At 40.4% G+C, this 19,776-nt stretch overlaps 1 protein-coding gene across 5 annotated transcripts in view; it reads left to right on the forward strand.

Annotated features, from left to right (window-relative positions):
• HERC2 (HECT and RLD domain containing E3 ubiquitin protein ligase 2) overlaps window positions 1-19,776 on the forward strand; it is a 278,650-nt gene that overhangs the window by 106,904 nt on the left and 151,970 nt on the right. For all 5 annotated transcript variants that reach the window (XM_036876980.2, XM_036876984.2, XM_036876983.2 and 2 more), the window contains 3 exons: window positions 7,947-8,131; window positions 9,297-9,452; window positions 10,109-10,294. In XM_036876980.2, coding sequence (XP_036732875.2) covers window positions 7,947-8,131; window positions 9,297-9,452; window positions 10,109-10,294 — 527 coding nt within the window. The remainder of the gene's footprint in view (window positions 1-7,946; window positions 8,132-9,296; window positions 9,453-10,108; window positions 10,295-19,776) is intronic.

Raw genomic sequence — 19,776 nt, forward strand, 5'->3', positions numbered from 1 at the left:
AGTTCCACTTGTTCATTTTTGCTTTTGTTTCCCTTGCCCGAGGAGATATATTCAGGAAAAAGTTGCTCATGTTTATATTCAAGAGATTTTTGCCTATGTTTGTCTTCTAAGAGTTGTATGGTTTCATGACTTACGTTCAGGTCTTTGATCCATTTCAAATTTACTTTTGTGTATGGAGTTAGACAATAATTCAGTTTCATTCTCTTACGTGTGTCTTTCCAGTTTTCCCAGCACCAGTTGTTGAAGAGGCTGGGTTTTCCTTATTTTGTATCCATGGCTCCTTTATCATATATTAACTGGCCATATACGTGTGGGCTTATATCTGGGCTCTGTATCCTGTTCCATTGATCTGTGGGTCTGTTTTTGTGCCAATACCAAATTGTCTTGATTACTGTGGCTTTGTAGTAGAGCTTGAAGTTAGGGAGCATAATCCCCCCAGCTTTATTCTTTCTTCTCAGGATTGCTTTGGCTATTCAGAGTCTTTGTGGTTCCACATGAATTTTAGAACTATTTTCTGTAGTTTGTTAAAGAATGCTGTTCATATTTTGATAGGATTGCATTGAGTCTGTAGATTCCTTTAGGCAGGGTGGCTATTTTGACACTAGTAATTCTTCCTATCCACGAGCATGGGATAGGTTTCCATTTATTGGTGTCTTCTTTATTTAATTTCTCTCATGAGTAGTGTATTGTAGTTTTCAGGGTGTAGGTGTTTCACTTCCTTGGTTAGGTTTTTTCCTAGGTATTTTATTCTTTTTGATGCAATTGTAAATGGAGTTGTTTTCCTGATTTTTCTTTTTGCTAATTTGTTGTTAGTATATATGAATGCAACAGATTTCTGCATATTAATTTTGTATCCTGCCACTTAGCTGAGTTCAGTTATTTGTTTTAATAGTTCTTTTGTAGAATCTTCTGGGTTTTCTATATATAATATCATGTCGCCTGCAAATAGTGACAGTTTAACTTCTTCCTTATCATTTTGGATGCCTTTTATCTCTGTGTTGTCTGATTGCCGTGGCGAGGACCTCCAGTACTGGGTTGAATAAAGTGGTGAGAGTGGGCGTTCTTGTCTTGTTCCTGTTCTTAGAGGAAAAGCTTTCAGCTTTTGTTGTATATGACCTTCATTATGTTGAGGTACATACCCTCTATACTCATTTTGTTAAGAGTTTTTATCGTCACTCGGTGTTGAATTTTGTCAAATGCCTTTTCAGCATCTATTGAGATGATCATGTGATTTTTGTCCATCTTTTTATTGATGGTATGATATTGTTTGATTTGCGAATATTGTAACATCCTTGCATCCCTGAAATAAATCATTCTTGGTCATGTGGATGATCTTTTTGATGAATTTTTGAATTTGGTTTGCTAAGACTTTGTTGAGTATTTTTACATCTATTTTCATCAGCCATATTGTTGTTGTTATTTTCTTTTTTTGTGCTGTCTTTGGTTTTGGTATTCGAATGATGGTGGCCCCATAGAATGTGTTTGGAAGTATTCCCCTCCTCTTCTACCTTTTGGAATACTTTAAGAAGGATGGGTACTAGGTCTTCTTTAAATGTGTGATAAAGTTCAGCTGTGAAGCCATCTGGTCCAGGAGTTTTGTTCTTAGGTAGTTTTTTTATTACGAATTCAATTTCATTGCTGGTAGTTGGTCTGTTCAGATTTTCTGTTTCTTTCTGGGTTAGTCTTGGAAGGTTGTATTTTTCTAGAAAGTTGTTTGTTTCCTCTGGGTTGTCCAATTTATTGGCATGTAATTTTTCATAGTATTCTCTAATAATTCTTTGCATTTCTGTGGTGTCCATTGTGATCATTCCTTTTTTGTTTCTAGTTTTGTTTATATGTGTAGAATCTTTTTCTTCCTTGTTATGTCTGACTAGGGGTTTATCTATTTTTGTATTTATTCGAAGATCCAGCTCCTGGTTTCATCAGTTCTTTCTATTGCTTTATTCTCCATTTTATTTATTTCTGCTTTAATCTTTATTGTGTCCCTCCTACTGACTTTGGTCTTCATTTGTTCTTCTTTTTCTAGTTTCTTTAATTGTGAGTTTAGAACTGTTTATTTGGAAGTGTTCTTTTTTCTTGAGGTAAGCCTGTATTGCTATGTGCTTTTGTCTTAGACTGCCTTTGCCATGACCCACAGATTTTGGGCTGTTGAATTTTTGTTTTGATTTGTCTCCATGTTTTCCTTGATGCTTTTTTTTTTGTTTTAGTTTGTTCATCGGTCCATTGATAATTTAGGAGAATGGTGGTTAGCCTCCATGTGTTTGTCTTTTTTGTTTTCTTTGTGTAATTTATTTTTAATTTCATACCACTGTGGTCTGAGAAGCTGCTTGATACAATATCAGTGTTTTTGAATTTATTGATGCTCTAAAACATTCCATGTACACTTGAGAAGAATGTGTGTCCTGGTGCTTTTGGGTGGAATGTTTTTTGGATGTCTATTAGGTCCATGTGTTCTAATGCATTGTTTAGTGCCACTGTTTCCTTACATATTTTATTTCTGGTTGATCTGTCTTGATGTGAGTGGTGGGTTGAAGTCTCCTAAAATGAATGTATTGCATTCTATTTCCCTCTTTAATTCTGTTATTATTTGTTAACATATTTAGGTGCTCCTCTATTGGGTGTATAGATATTTATAATGGTGATATCCTCCTGTTGGACTGATCCCTTTATCATTATGTAATGTCCTTCTTTGTCTCTTGTTACATTCTTTGTTTTGAAGTCTATTTTGTCTGATGTAAATACTGCTACTCCTGCTTTTTTCTCCCTATTATTTGCATGAACTATCTTTTTCTGTCCCTTCACTTTTAGTCTGTGCATGTCTTTGGGTTGGATAGGCAGCATATAGATTGGTCTTGTGTTTTTTAATCCATTCTGCCACTCTCTGTTTTGGTTGGTGCATTCAGTCCATTTGTATTTAAGGTGATTATTGATAGATATGTACTTATTGCCATTTTTACTAATTGTTTTCTGGTTGTTTTTATATTTCCTCTCAGTTGCTTTCTTCCTCTCTTGTAGTCTTATTATTTTATGGGTCTCTTTAGTGTTCTGATTAGTTCTCTCTTTGTCTTTCTCTTTCTGTCTCCTTCCCTCCCTCCTTTCCTCCCTCCCTTTCTCTGTGTTTCTCTTTTTCTTTTGATTCTTTTCTTTGTCTCTCTCCCCCTCCTGCCCTCCTTCCATCCTTTCCTTTCTTTTCTTTTTTTTTGGTGTGTGTATCTATTGTAGGCTTTAGATTTCTGGTTATGTAAGGTTCGAGGATAGGTTCCTTGATCTTAAATTGCTGATTGCTCTATTTCAGACAGAATCTAGAGGTACTTTCCCCCCATCTTCTTCTTCTTCCTCCACACTGTGTGTATAAGGTGGCATATTCTGCAGTTTTTGTGTATCCCTTGACTTATTTTATGAGTAGTTAATTTAATTTCGTACTTGCTTGCTACTTAATTGGTCTACTACCTTTACTGTGGGTTTATTTTCACTGGGTATGGCCATTTATCCTTAGGTACATTTCCATCTACAGCAGTCCCTTTAACATATACTACAGGGCTGGTTTAGCAGTGGTGAATTCCTTTAACTTTATCTGAAAATTGTTTAATCCCTGCTTCAGATTTAAATGATAATCTTGCCACATAGAGGGTTCTTGGTTGGAGGTATCCTTTTGTTTCATTACATTAAATATATCATGACACTCCCTTGTGGCTTGTAAAGTTTCTGCTGAGAAATCTGCTGCCGGCCTGATGGTGTTTCCTTTATAAGCAATCTTTTTTCTCTGTCTTCTTTCAGTACTCTCTTCATGTTCTTGATCTTTGCTATTTTAATTATTGTATGTCTTTGTATTGTCTTCCTGGGGTTCCTTTTGTTAGGGGCTCTCTGTGTTTCCATGATCTGATTGTGTGTTTCCTTCTCCAGATTTGGGAAGTTTTCAACAGCGATTTCCTCAAGTGAGTTTCTATCCCTTTGTCTCCCTTTTCTCCTTCTGGTACCCCTATTATGCGAATATTGCTCTGTTTGGATTGGTCACACAGTTCTCTTACTCTTTCATTCCTAGAGATCCTTTTTTCTATTTTTCAGCTTCATTGTTTTCTTGCTCCCTGATATCCTAATCATTTTCAACTTCTTCAACTTGAGGAAGTCTACCATTCAATCCCTCCATTGTATGTTTCATTTCAGGTGCTGCATTCTTCAGGTCTGAGCGGCTCTTTTGCAGGTTGTCTTTTTGTTTAGATTCTCTGTGAGATCTTGAATGTTTTTCTGCATATCCATGAGAATGTATATGACTGAATTTGAAGTCTTTATCAAGAAGATGGGGGGTTTTAGTTTCATTCAGCCCTCTTTCTGGTGTTTTTTCTTGTAGTTTTCTTTGGAACAAATTCTGCTCCCTCTTCATTTTCTCAGTGTTTCCTATGGAATAATAGCTTTACGGAGGAGGGCCCTGTAGTACCCAGCAGCTCAAGACAGTTCAGTTTACAGTGTGGATCCCCAACTGTTGGTGCTCAGTGGGCAGGGTGCCTTTCTGTCTGGCTTGTAGTCGTCTGGTTTCAGGTGGGCTGTGTGGGCTGCCAGCTCGTCATGGACTCAGGGAGAAGCCTTGCTGCTGCCTCACTGGAGTTGCTGTGTGCGGAGCCACCCTCTGCCTGGCCTGCAGCGGTGGTGGGGGCTGCAGGGAGGAGGACAGCACCTGCTGGTAGGAAGGAGCTCCCGGGGCTGGCTCCCACAGCACTTCCCCCGCTGTGCTAAAAAAGGGCTAAGAAAGCTGGGAGGGTCTCCCTCTGCCTATCTGGCAGCGAAGCCTGACACTACTGCTGGACTAAGTGGGCTGCCTGTCGGCTGCACACTCAGGGAGGGTCCTTGGGGCTGTCTCACTGGAGTTGCTATGAGCGAGGCCCCCCTCTGCTTGGCCTGCAGCAATATAGGGGGCCCATGGGCAGGCAGGACTTGCATCTGCTGGGAGGAAGGCGCTCCTTGGGTTGGTTCCCATAGGCAATTCCCTGGCTGGCCTGGATAAAACTGGGCGGGTCTCTCTCTGCCTTACTGATAACAAAGTCTGACCCCACTGGAGTGCCAAGTGGGGAGTCTGCAGGCAGTGCTCCTCAGAGAGCAGCCTCCGGCTGTGTTGCTGTGGTAGAGGATGGGAGGGGTTGGAGTGTCTGGGGTTCCCAAGAGTTCCCAACCTGCTGGGCTGAGGGTGGGCTTGTTAGGTATTGCCCTCCTGCCCTTGCACCTGAGCAGAGAGCTCTGTGTGAGCCTTGCCCCCCTGGCACCCCTCTGGCTGCCTGGAGGTCTTTTAGACTGCCTGCTTTGGTTTGTCTTGGGGGGGCCAGTAGAGCTTGCTTGCTCTCAGCGAGCAGCCGGGACCTCGGCCTCCCCGAGGCTTCTGCTGTCTCTGTTGTCCAGCTCCGCTGATCAACAGACCACCATGTACTGTGGGCTCGTGTTCCCAGAACAGACCTCCAGGGCTCGGTGTTCGGCAATCTCGGGCTCCTACTCCCTCCCTCCTCCTCAGTTCCTCTTCCTCCCTCCTGCGAGCTGGGATTTGGGGAGGGCTTGGGTCCTGTCTGATCTTTGTTTTTCCACTTTGCCCTTTTCTGTGAGGTCTTCTCTTCTTCCCCAGAAGTAGGTAGTCAGTTCTTGTAGTCTTAAGGTTGTTTTCAGGTTTAGTTGTATTTGCTGTATTTTCTTGTTTTATGGGTCTTTGGAAAGAGGTTTCTGCCTTGCCTTCTTACTCCACTGTCTTTTTCCCAGAATATCGTATGTTCCTTTTTATCTTTTCTAGTGTTACTGATAGGACATTTTGCATTACATGTATGGCTCCCTGGCATTAGGTTTCTGTCAGATGTCGATGTGCTTTCTACATAGTCCTCATGAATTTTCCAAACCTTCCTCTTTTCTTTTGGTCCCTTTGGCACGCAGGGAGAAATTGGCTCCACACAGGTTTATAATAAAGATGCACCTGTTTAAAAAACACATTACAAAAACTGAAACATGGAAGTAAACAACACCTTATTAAATTTTGGGAAAAATAGAAAAAGACCAATGTGCATACACTTTTTTCACTAACAGAATGCCTGTATTGCAGGCTCTTTCATAAGCATAGATAATGTGCCCTCCCCTTGTAGAGAGAGATATTAATGCTTCATTTGCTTATCTTAAGTGTTTGTGACAAAAGGAGATTGACTGTATTGCCTTAGCTGATGCAGTTGTTGAAGAAAAATAGTCTAAAGATGTAAGAGATTTTGGAGACATTTTATGTACTTTATTTCTTGGGAAACAGGTTGAAGAAATTGCAGCTTGCCAAAAATGAGCTATCTTACAGATTTCAGAATAGCTCTTTGATCTTAAGCTGGCAAGGAACCACAGAAAACCATTTATATTTGAAAAGAGAGAGCTGTGAAGATTTTTAAAGTAGTGAACTCCATCAGAATTACACATTTTGATGATGATTCTGAATTTTTTGTTAAGGAGATAAGTTAACATTTTTACTGTGTTTTATTGCTGTCTTTTGTTCCTTCGTGTATGACATGAAACCCAGATTCTAGACCTGTTTTCTCCTATTGTGATGTGGGTATCAGGGTATAATATCGGGTGGCAGAGCAGAAGGATGAGGTGAGACCCATTAAGCGCCCTCCTTTTTGTGCCCAGGAAGTAGGGCCATGTGTTGGCCTTGGTGTCCTGGCTCCTATTTTGTAACTTTGTGGTAGCTGTGAGTTGAAGAGTAACTTTGGGACTCCTGTCCTCTCTTACACAGTTGTTAGTTCCTGGAATGAACCATAGGGGAAGGTTCTCTACAAACCTGCAGTTACCTTAAAAATCTGAGAATTGGAGCAGAATGCCTGACTGTGGCCTGGTATTGTGTAGAAATCCCAGACTTGTCTGCTCAGGGGCAGTGCCAGGTGTTAGCCCACTGGTCCTCGCCCTCCTGACTGGCTTGGGGCTGGTCTGATGGAGCTGCTTTGAGAGCAGCCCCAGAACTAGGTTCTGTTTGGCTCTTGTCCTCCACTAACCCACTCCTCCTCTGTTCGTAGTCTCAGGGGATCAGGCCTTGTTCATCTGTAGCTGGGACTGGCCCTGGGTGGCAGGGTCTTCTCTGGGGTTACCCAGCCCTTGAATTTTCCCTCATACTATTAACAGTTACCTTCCTCAAACACAAATAGGAATGCCACTCTCCTTTTGAAACCTTGATGGCTCAACATTGCAGAATCTTGTCCCAGCAGCCTGGCACTCCATCACCTGTGCTGTCTACTCCCCTGCCTTGTCTTGTCTTGACTTCCTTCCCTTTGCATTCTGCTCATGGAAACAGAAAGTTTACTGTTCTTTAGATAGTTCCTTCTGGGACTCAGTGTTCTATCTCGTTTCTCCCCATTTCCTGATGGATGATGGCTCAAGTTGGATCCAATGGTTAGAACTGGAGCCTCTCCTCTCTTTGTGCTGCTGTGTTCTTTGAGCACCTGCTACCCTGACCTGGTCTGTGGGTACTCACTGTGTTCTTCCTTCCTGTACTCTGAGCCCTGAATACACCCCATTGTTTCCTTGGTGCAACTTGAATAGGTATGAAGGCAGATTTGTGAGACAGATGCAGAAATCCCAGTGAGTCTTGTCTTTAAGGATAGTCTGTTGTTTATATTTGAAATGCAGCTTTGGATAAGAAATAATGATACAGTTGTTTTTCCTTCCAAAAGTTTGTACAGGGGTTTTCTATCCAAGCAGATTTATAAAGCAAAGGGCATCATTATATGCCCTGCGTCTTCTCTGCTCAGTTTTGACAGAGGTTGGGCTAGTGATAGATATGCCTGATACACATTTGGTGAAGGAAGACAGCTGTTGGTCACCTGGGTACATGATCTGTATTTCTGATTTCAGTTTATGTTGTCATTTAAAAAAAAAATTGTCCCCTCCCCCACTTTTTAAAACAAACATAACTTGTTTAATTTTGCAATCGTCTTTCTCCTGCATAGAAACATTGCTTCTCAGACGGTTGCTAGATTAAAAGATGTTGCCCGTCGGATTTCATCATGTCTAGACTTTGAGCAACACAGTCGTGAAAGATCAGCTTCGTTGGATTTGTTGCTGCGTTTTCAGCGCTTACTTATCAGTAAACTGTATCCAGGAGAAAGTATTGGTCAGACGTCAGATGTTTCTAGTAAGTTGCGTAAAATGTTAAAAGTGTCTTCTTAAGTTAGGCTTTTTGACATGGTTACTCTGAATGCTCGGATGTGTAGTTCTTATACTGGTAAATGAACCAATTTTGGGGGGACTTCATTTTACATCCATTTTCTTGGGTGACAGATATTTCTGTATTAGACTCATCAATATTTTTATTGTCTTAACATTTAAATTCTTTAGGCATCAAAAACAGCATTCTTTATGTTTAGGTTAGTCTGTCAGGCCTATTCCATGTATTAGTTAGTTACTGGCTGTTGGAGACGGACATAAGTGGGAATAAAACAGTGACATAGTATTTGTGTGTCACACTGGGAAGCCAGCTGGGTGTATTGGGAGGCGTGATGACTATTGGAAGAAGAGTTGGCCTCAGTTATAGCTCTGATGTATTAGCTTCTGGACATGAGATGCAGTCTCCTGGGCACTGTAGCCTGCTCACCTACAGAACTGGGATAATACCTGGGGGTGTGCCTGTGAGGGTTAAAATAGATAAATGGAGCAGATGTATCACAAGAGTTGGACCCTTTCCACAGGCTCTGAAGGCAGTGGCTGGCTCTCCATAGAGGAGCTTTCTCTGTTAAGGATGGAAAGGTCTGCTGCTTTTGTTAATGTTATTATAGCTCTTCTAACATGACTTAGTCACTTCCTGAAAAGAGTTAGTCATTTGAAAATGACGGAAGATTTCAGATTGAAATAGGTGAAAGAGATGACCACCTCAAATACATAAAGTCACAAGGACGGAAACGTTATTTAGAGCCATGTAGGAAGAAAAGTTGAAAGATTTTTTAACATTAAAAAATGCCTAACTTTGTTCATTCAGAGTAATTTACAAGCATTAAGACTTGGACTTAGAAAATATTTGTGTATTGGATATAAGATTTTAAAACTTCGTATTTATGTGTGACTTTAGTATTTATACACCCAGAGTGTCTGGATACTATGTATGCAGTGTATAAAAATCGACATAACCAAATTCACTATCTCAAATTATGGATATAAAAAGAACTAAGGACCAAGGGTTAATAGCCCCTGTTTGAAAAATTATCACAGGTAAAAGATGTACAGATTGGAGTGGAATCATGGAACAATTAAGTTTATTTATGAATTCTAATAGTAAAAACGAAAATTTTAAATCTTTCTTTAAGGTCCTGAGCTAGTGGGTGTTGGTTCTTTGCTGAAGAAGTACACAGCCCTTTTGTGCACACACATTGGAGATATACTGCCAGTGGCAGCCAGTATTGCTTCTACCAGCTGGCGGCATTTTGCAGAGGTGGCCTGCATCGTGGAAGGGGACTTCACTGGTACCTTTCTTGTTTTCTGTCACGAACATTACTGATTTTCAGAGATTGATGAGAATTAAAACATCACTTCCTGATAAAACTGCATGCCTTTCTAGTGTTGGCCTTTCTTCTTTTGTTTTTTCAGTTAACAGTTCTGTTGCTAAGCAGCCTGGTGTGAGAGCTGTATCACTCTAAATACAATTAGTTAATCCCACCATTATTAATATTTCTATAGTAAGGTTAGTGGTGACTGTCTAATTTTATTTCAGCAGTACAAAGATGAGTTGCCCCTTTCAGGAACTTAATAAATTTCAATATTGCATAATATTTTTTCAAGTTAATTTGATGACAGTATAGCATTTTTATTGAGTGCTTTTTTCTGATAGTAAACTTAATTTATAAACACTTAGTTTTCTAAATAAAAAACTCTAGTTAATACTTCTCTGTTAAAACAGTCTTTTTAAATGCATTATTGTAACCCAGAGGGTTTTGTTTAATACCTCTGTCTATCTGTTTCAAAATGAAAGATAAAATAATCCTGTAAAAATAAGCTAAGTGACAAGCATTCCTTACTTTGTGATTTTTCAGAATTTAAACACAGAGCAAACTTATAAAGTGGTTTTATAGGGTAAATGCTTTAATTTAAATCAGTGCTTTTTTTTTCTTTCCAAATGTAGGTGTTCTCCTTCCAGAACTAGTAGTTTCTATTGTGCTTCTGCTCAGTAAAAATGCTGGTCTCATGCAGGAGGCTGGAGCTGTCCCTCTGCTCGGTGGCCTGTTAGAACATCTGGATCGGTTCAACCACCTGGCTCCAGGAAAGGAAAGGGATGACCACGAGGAGTTAGCCTGGCCTGGCATCATGGGTGCGCACCTCCGTGGGATGGGTTTGACTGAGCAAAGCTTAGTCCTAGCCTTGTTTGTTCTTGCCTTTTTCTTTGAAAGAACAGTTGACAAAGGAAGACCAATAAATAGCCATTTTCATTGATGGTGTAGTGTAAGTGGAAAATGAAGATAATCCAAATAAGAAGGTTGGGTTATATTTAAGGAAGACTTTTCTGTTAGTAATGATTGTTTCATTCTAAAATGGATTATTTTAGAAGGTTCTGGAAAACCCTTTTTTGGGAAGGTCTCCAGAAGCACTACTGAGGTAGTTAGATGGTGGTCCGTCTTTGGAGGTAGGCATTGACATGGGACGACCCTCAGAACTCATCAGCATCATCTGACTTTAAAGAGTTACGGAATACCTGTAGTCAGCTGAGCACTTCCTGGAGGTACTGCTTATGCTCCCAAACTGGATTGAAACTCGTCTGCTCAAAGTTTTGAACTTTGATGTTTTTGAATTGAAGTCTAAGTAACCAGACTGTATGTTTCTGACTTCTTGGACTCAGAATTAATTTATGTTGTGGTTCAACTTTCATTTTATAGGAAAGCTCAGGCAACGTGGGCTTTCCCTGCTCCCACTGTAGACTATCATCTTTATTACATGGGAGCTTAAAAAAGAAGTAGCAGTTGTCCTGAGGAAAATAACCTTAGGTACTGAGCATAGTTTTTGATTTTTTAATATAGCTAATATTTCAGCACCATTCATGTACTTTTGTGAACTCAAACGGTCATTTATTATTTTTGTTTCTGTACCAAGTATTATTGAAGGCATTTAATTTGATCAGTTCAGATTTATCGTTTGTTTTTTAAATTTTATTTATTTATTTATTTGTTTATTTTGGTATCATTAATGTACAATTACACGAGGAACATTATGTTTACTAGACACACCCTTCACCAAGTCCCCCCCACAAACCCCATTACAGTCACTGTCCATCAGCATAGTAAGATGCTGTAGAGTCACTACTTGTCTTCTCTGTGTTGCACAGCCCTCCCCGTGCCCCCCACATTATACATGCTAATCATAAGGCTCCCTTTCCTCCCCCCACCCCACCTTATCCCTCCCTTCCCACCCACCCTCCCCAGTCCCTTTCCCTTTGGTGACTATTAGTCCATTCTTGGGTTCTGTGCTTCTGCTGCTGTTTTGCTCCTTCAGTGTTTTCTTTGTTCTTACACTCCACATATGAGTGAAATCATTTGGTGGTTGTCTTTCTGCGCCTGGCTTATTTCACTGAGCATAATACCCTCGAACTCCATCCATGTTGTTGCAAATGGTAGGATTTGTTTTCTTCTTATGGCTGAGTAATATTCCATTGTGTATATGTACCACCTCTTCTTTATCCATTCATCTACTGATGGACACTTAGGTTGCTTCCATATCTTGGCTATTGTAAATAGTGCTGCGATAAACATAGGGGTGCATATGTCTTTTTCTTCTTTTAAAAAATTTTTTATTAAGGTATGAGCGATATACACTCTTATGAAGGTTTCATATGAAAAGCAATGTGGTTTCTACATTTACCCATATTATCAAGCCCCCACCCATACCCCAATGCAGTCACTGTCCATCAGTGCAGCAAGTTGCCAGAGATCTACTATGTCCCTTCTCTGTGCTACACTGTTTTCCCCGTGATCCCCCACACTACGTGTACTAAACATAATATCCCTCTGTCCCCTTCTTCCTCCCTCCCCCACCTGCCCTCCCACATCCCTCGCCTTTGGTAACCACTAGTTCCTTCTTAAGAGTCTCTGACTCTGCTGCCATTTTGTTCCTTCAGTTTTGCTTCATTGTTATACTACACAAATGAGGGAAATCATTTGGCATTTGTCTTTCTTCACCTGGCTATTTCACTGAGCATAATGTCCTCCAGCTCCATCCATGCTGTTGAAAATGGTGGGATTTGTTTCTTTCTTATGGCTGAATAGTATTTCACTGTATATAGGTACCACATCTTTATCCATTCATCTACAGATGGACACTTAGGTTGCTTCCATATCTTGGCTATTGTAAAAAGTGCTGCGATAAACATGGGGGGGGTGCATATGTCTTTTTTAATCTGGGAAGTTGTATTCTTTGGGTATATTCCAGGGAGTGGGATTCCAGGGCCAAATGGTATTTCTATTTTGAGCTTTTTGAGGAACCTCCATATTGCTTTCCACAATGGTTGAACTAATTTACATTCCCACCAGCAGTGTAGGAGGGTTCCCCTTTCTCCACAACCTCACCAACATTTGTTGTTGTTTGTCTTTTGGATGGTGGCGATCCTTACTGGTGTGAGGTGATATCTCATTGTGGTTTTAATTTGCATTTCTCTGATGACAAGTGATGTGGAGCATCTTTTCATGTGTCTGTTGACCATCTGATGGACAAGTGTCTCTTCAGCTCATCTACCCAGTTTTTAATTGGATTATTTGCTTTTTGTTTGTTGAGGTGTGTGAGCTCTTTATATATTTTGGATGTCAACCCTTTATTGGATATGTCATTTATGAATGTATTCTCCCATACTGTAGGATGCCTTTTTGTTCTATTGATGATGTCCTTTGCTGTAAAGAAGCTTTTCAGCTTGATATAGTCTTACTTGTTCATTTTTGCTTTTGTTTCCCTTGCCCGTGGAGATATGTTCCTGAAGAAGTCCAAGAGATTTTTGCCTAAGTTTTTTTCTAAGAATTTTATGGTTTCATTACTTACATTCAGGTCTTTGATCCATTTTGAATTTAATTTTGTGTATGGGGTTAGACAGTCATCCAGTTTCATTCTCTTGCATATAGCTGTCCAGTTTTGCCAGCACCATCTGTTGAAGAGACTGTCATTTCCCCATTGTATGTCCATGGCTCCTTTATTGAATATTAGTTGACCATATATGTTTGGGTTAATGTCTGGAGTCTCTATTCTGTTCCACTGGTCTGTGGCACTGTTCTTGTGCCAGTATAAAATTGTCTTGATTACCGTGTCTTTGTAGTAGAGCTTGAAGTTGGGGAGCGAGATCCCCCCCTCCCCCCACTTTATTCTTCCTTCTCAGGATTGCTTTGGCTATTTGGGGTCTTTGGTGTTTCCATATGAATTTTTGAACTTTTTGTTCCAGTTCGTTGAAGAATGCTGTTGGTAATTTGATAGGGATTGCATTGAATCTGTAGATTGTTTTGGGTAGGATGGCCATTTTGACAATATTAATTCTTCCTATCCAAGAGCATGGGAGGAGTTTCTGCTTTTCTTGGCGATAGAGGTAGTCGTGGGCAGTTCGCGCGTGTGTCAGGTGGGAGAACAAAGTCCCTTCTTGCTTGCTGGTCACCTTCCTCTCCTGCGGGAACGGCGACCCCTAGCGGCATTTGCTGGACTGCTGGGCACCGACGGGGCCTCTGAGTCGGGCCCGGGCGGCTGCGGAGGAGGCTCTGGGCAGTTGCTGTGAGCACAGCTGCTCTCAGGCTGCTCCCCTGCTATGGCGGGGTCATGCCAGAGAGGGAATGGACAGGAGGCTGTTTATCGCCGTGAGGGGCCTCAGAGCTGCGCTGCATTCCAGAGGGATAGGGCGCCTGGAGTTCCCCGGGTTCCCAGCTTCTAAGCTGATTGTGCCGGGACGCTTCCGTCCAGCTTTGAGGCCCCTGTCCTTTTAAGACTTTCAAAAAGCACTCGCTTTTTTTTTGTCCCAGGTTCGCCGGCTGTGGGAACCCGCTCACAGGTTTTACTGTTCCGTTTCTCTAATATCCAGCACCCCACGCATGCACTGTGTGTCTGCACCCCGGGTGTGGATGGCTAGGGCTTGGTATTTAGCAGTCCTGGGCTCCCTCTCCCTCCCCGCTCTGTCTCCTCTCCTCCCGCCAGGGACCTGGGCTGGCGGTGGGGGTCACTTGGGTCCTCCTAGGCCGCGGCTTGTATCTAAACCCCTTAGTGAGGTGCTGAGTTCTCGCAGATGTAGATGTAGCCTGGCTGTTGTCCTGTGTCTTCCGGTCACTCTTTTAGGAATAGTTGTAATTTGTTGTATTTTCAAATATATATATGATTTTGGGAGGAGATTTCCATTGCCCTACTCATACCGCTATCTTGGCTCATCCTCTTCTACTATTTGTTTTAAAGCTTTTTATTGTGAAATATGACATGGCATATACATAAAAGTACAGAAAGCAACATTGTGAATGATCACAGGGAAAACCATTTAATATCAATCCAGATTCAGAAATGGAATGTTGTCTGGATCCTCCAGCAAACACTGCGTCTCATCCCCCCGAAAAGTGCTGCTCCAGGCTTGTGTGGTTGCTCTTCCCCTGCTTCTGTTGATCATTTTGTCGGGCATGTGCCCCTTAACACCTTGGTTGTTTAAACACTCTTATGTCTGTTTCTTGGTGGTTTATACGATATGTTTTAGTAGAGTGGCAAGTTTCCAGAAGGATTGTGCTGATTTTCATCTCCACAGGCTGTGAGTTCTTGCTTTTCCACCTCTGTGAGAACAGAGGTTACATGTTATTTTTTCCATAAGCATTTTGTCCATAGGATCTTTGTGCCAGTACCTTTGGGTGAAGGGACTGTCCTTGGTCACTCCTCTGGAGTGCCACGTTTGTCTGAATGATGTGATTCTTCCTGTGCACATTTGTGATCTTACAGCATCCCTCCTGATGTACTGTACTTGCCAGCACCTCTAGTGCGAGGTTGAATAGAAGTTGTGACGATGGGTGTTCTGGTCTTGTTGCTAGGAGCAGAGGAAAAGCTTCCTAAAATTTCATAAATGAAGGATGGTGTTGTAGGGTTTTCTTTGTAGATACCTTTAAACGTAAGGATGTTTCTTTCTGTTTCTGCTTTGTGATGAGATTTTAGTTATGAATGGAATTAAATTTCATCAAATAGTTTTTCATCTTTGTAAGGTAAAATTGAGCCGAAATGACCAGGCGAGGAGGCTACAAAGGAGCTAAAAGTTTAATAGGGCGCAATCCCGGGCGATGTTTGCTGGTCTGGTCAGTCACAGGCCAGAGAAGTCACGCCCAGCAGGGCAGGCAGTGAGTTTTTTTTTTTTTTTCGGGTCAGCAAACTTTTATTAAGTAGCCAGGTAGTAAATATTTTAAGTGTTGGCAGGCCAGGAGGCAAAATCAAGGCTATTGTGCAGGTATTTATATATCCATTTAAAATGTGAACATTTAAAAATATTTTTAAAATTCATGGGTTTAAAAAAAAAGAAGCAGATGGCTGGCTGGATTTGGCCCCAAGCTGTAGTTTGCTAAACCTTTTTTTTAGGGCACTAGAGCTTAATTCTTTTTTTTTTTTTTTTTTTTTTTGTAGATAATTATTTTTTATTGAAGGGTAGTTGACACACAGTATTACATTACATGAGTTTCAGGTGTACAACACAGTGATTCAACATTTATATACATGATAATTCTAGGTACCAGCTATCACCATACCAAGTTGTCACAATATTTTGACTATATTCCTTATGCTATACATTACATCCCGGTTACTTATTTATTTTACAATTGGAAGTGTGTACTTTTTTTTGTTGTTGTGAGGGCATCTCTCATATTTACTGATCAAATGGTTGTTAACAACAATAAAATTCTGTATAGGGGAGTCAATGCTCAATGCACAATCATTAATCCACCCCAAGCCTAATTTTCGTCAGTCTCCAATCTTCTGAAGCATAATGAACAAGTTCTTACATGGAGAACAAATTCTTACATAGTGAATAAGTTACATGGTGAACAGTACAAGGGCAGTCATCACAGAAACTTTTGGTTTTGCTCATGCATTATGAACTATAAACAGTTCGAATATGAATACTCATTTGATTTTTATACTTGATTTATATGTGGATACCACATTTCTCTCTTTATTATTATTATTTTTAATAAAATGCTGAAGTGGTAGGTAGATACAAGATAAAGGTAGAAAACATAGTTTAGTGTTGTAAGAGAGCAAATGTAGATGATCAGGTGTGTGCCTGTAGACTATGTGTTAATCCAAGCTAGACAAGGGCAATAAAACACCCACGTATGCAGAAGATTTCTCGCAGAATGGGGGGGTGAGGTTCTAAGCCTCACCTCTGTTGATCCCCAATTTCTCACCTGACGGCCCCCCTGCGACTGATGCAGTGAGTTTTTAAAGATGGTAGGGGGAGGCAGAGCTCAGATTTACAGCGGCGCGAGGATTGGCTCGCCTAAGGCACCTTTTTCAGGTTGGGAGAGGGCAGCAGCCGGGGACTTTGGCACATTATTAGTGTCCAACGTGCTCATCCCTCCCTCTGGTGCCTCCAGCTGTACAATCTTTTGATACAGTTTTTCTTTTTTTCTATTAATATGTGAATTACTGATTTTTCAAATATTAAGTCAGCCTTTCATTTCTGGAATAAGACTGCCATGTCCATATTAGTTGTATTAATGTATGTTGCTGGTCTTGGTTTGCTTTTTTCTTTTCTTGTAACGCCTACAGGTTTCTGATAATCACTACCCCTCTACTTATAAAGAAGTTGTGATTCAGGAAGGTGGCAGGTTCCTGTGCAACTCCTGTTAATTTCTCTTGCTCTTTGGTAGTGGCTTTAGTTCACTTAGCATATTTTCAGGGTTCATTTGTGTTGGGTGTGTCAGAATTTCTTTCCTTTTTAAGGCTGAATTATTAGTTAATGGTATACCACATTTGGTTTACTTACTATCTTTCAATGGGCACTGTGGTTGTTTCCACCGTTTGGCTGTTTGGACTGTCACTGCTGTGAACGTGTGTGTGCGGTGACTGTCTGGGCCCCTGCCTTCAGCCCCTCGGGGTGTATAGCTAGAAGTGGGGTTGCCGAGTCATATGGTGATTCTTTGTAGCACTCCGAGGAAACGCGGGAATGTCTTCCGTGGCAGCTGTGCTGTTCCATGTTTCCCACAGGCAGGGCATGAGGATGTCTCTGATTCTTTCACATCCCTGCCACTTGTTTTTTCTCTGTGTGTAGTTTTTTGTTTTTTCTTTTTGATGAAAGCCACAGTAATGAGATGACGTGGTTTTACATTATTGTTTTAATTTGGTTTCCCTAATGATTAGTGATGTGCGTTTGTTTTTTCACTTTTGGCCGTGTGTCACATTTTTGGAGAAATGTCTATTTAAGCCCTTTTCCTATTTTTGAATTAGGTATTTTGTTGTTCTTGATGAATTATTGGAGTTTGTTACATATTCTGGATGTATATGATTTGCAGATGCTTTCTCTCATTCTGTAGGTTGCCTTTTCACTCTGTTACCAGTGTCCTTTGTTATTTAATTTTGGTGAAGTCCAACTTAACTATTTTTTCCTTTGTTGCCTGTGCTTCTGGTGTCTTGTCCAAGAAATCATTGTCAAATCCAGTGTCATGAAACTTCCCTCCTGTCTTTTCTTTGAAAAGTTTTATATTTTAATAGTTTTAGCTCTTAACTTCTAGGTCTTTGATCTGTTTTGAGTTAATATTTTATATGGTGTAAAGTAAGGTCTGGGTCCCACTTGATTTATTTGCAATTGAATGTCCAGTTTTCCTAGGAACATTTGTTGAAAAGTCTCCTTCCTCCATTGAATGGTCGTGTTACTCTTGTCAAAAATCACTTGACCATGTATGTGAGGGTTTTCTGTTCTATTCCATTGATCTAGATGTCTGTTTTTATGCAGGCACCACGCTGTGCTTTATTATCTCTTTTTTTCTTTCTTAGAATTTATTTTGACATTTTTCTAACTTTTTTAGAAATGATGCCTATTAGCACACTGATGTTTTTGTAATCTATTACAAAAATTCTTGAACATAGATAAAAGTAGAATAGTATTATGAACCTAGATTAACAAATATTCATATTCCCCAACCCCTCCTATTCTTTTCTGTTTTATTGATCGACTGAGTTATTTTAAAGCATATTTCTGTCTTTAAAACATGTTAATACACTTTACCTGTTTGTGGTAAGACCTTTTTTTTGGTAATAAACCACAATGTCATTATCCTGTCTAGAACTAATGGTAACTGTAGTCTAACATGGAGCCCATACTCAGTTTTTCTGGAATACCTAAAAATTTCTTTTTATTAGTGGTCATTTGAGTCAGGGTCTAAACAAGGCCTGCAAGTTGCAGTTGGCTGATATATGCTTCTAGTCTCTTTGCCCCCTCATAGCATATCTCCAGGATCCACTCCTTCTTTCTCTCTTTTTAAAATTTTTCTGAGGTGCATACAATGCACAAACTTTAGTGTACAGCTGAATAATTTTGACACTTGCGTAACCATCACCCAGACCAAGATATCAAACATTCTCACTAATTATTTTTCCCTTCACCTGTTTCCATCTCCCACCCCCCTTCCCTATGACAAACACTAGTCTGTTCTCTGTATCTGTGAGCTTATTTCTGTTTTGTTTGTTCATTTGTTTTGTTTTTTAGATTCCACATATAAATGAAATCATACTGTATTTCTCTGCTTGGCTTATTTCACTTAGTGTGATACCCTCTAGTTCTGTGCATGCTGTCAAAAATGGCAAGATTTCATTCTTTTTTATGTCTGAGTAATATTCCGTTATATGTATGTACCGCAATGTTTTTATCCATCCATCAATGGACACTGAGGTTGTTCCATATTTTGGCTGTTGTAAATAATGCTATGATAAACATAGGTATGCATATATCATTTTGAATTAGTGATTTTATTTTCTTCAGGTAAATTCCCCAAAGTGTGCTTACTGGGTTGCATGGTGTTTCTATTCTTAGTTCTTTGAGAAACCTCCATACTGCTCTCCATACTGGCTGTACCAGTTTACATTCCCTCTCTTTGGTCATACTGTTTATTTTTCAAAGAAGCAGGGCATCTATTTTAGAAAATGTCACATTTTCGGAATTCTTTTTTTCTTCTTTTAGTCAGTTCTTTTTCTAGTCAGTTGCATCATCAGTTTCATTTTCTCTATAAATTGCTGGCTATGTGTATAGGCTTGGTAGATTCAGATTCGGTTTTGGTGGGTCACAGCATGTCTGAGGTCCCCATTTCATGGGCTCAGAGGCCTGTTATCCCGGGTGGCCCCACCTTTGGTTTCATTCAGGTGGACTGGGACGGTTAGGTGGACGCTGTCCTCCGTAAATACCCAGCACAGCGCAAGGTCTGGCTCACAGAGGAAGGACGTGAGCCTAGCTTGGTGTCCAGCCCCGGTTGCTTGATGCCGTCGTGCACTGGTGTCCGAGGGCTTCCAGAGCTGGTCAGTGAGGTTTCCTTCCTCCCTCCCCACGTCCTTCTTTCCCTCCTTCCCTCCCTCCCAGATCATTAATTTGATATTTATTAACTTAATTATTTTTTTGTTTCCCTTTTTCCTAGTGTACACATTGAAAGGTATAAATGCCCTCAAATGTACGTTTAGCTCTAAGTCATTAGTGTTGATCTGTAGTATTTTCATTATTGTTCAATTTAACATATTTTGTAATTTCCACAGTTAATTTTTTTGTTGGAGAATTTTGGGTGAATTATAAATAATAATTCATATCCGCAGATAATTTATATTTTATTTTTGTTA

Source organism: Manis pentadactyla, chromosome 18 (assembly GCF_030020395.1).
Source record: "Manis pentadactyla isolate mManPen7 chromosome 18, mManPen7.hap1, whole genome shotgun sequence".
In the NCBI taxonomy this organism is placed as follows: domain Eukaryota; kingdom Metazoa; phylum Chordata; class Mammalia; order Pholidota; family Manidae; genus Manis; species Manis pentadactyla.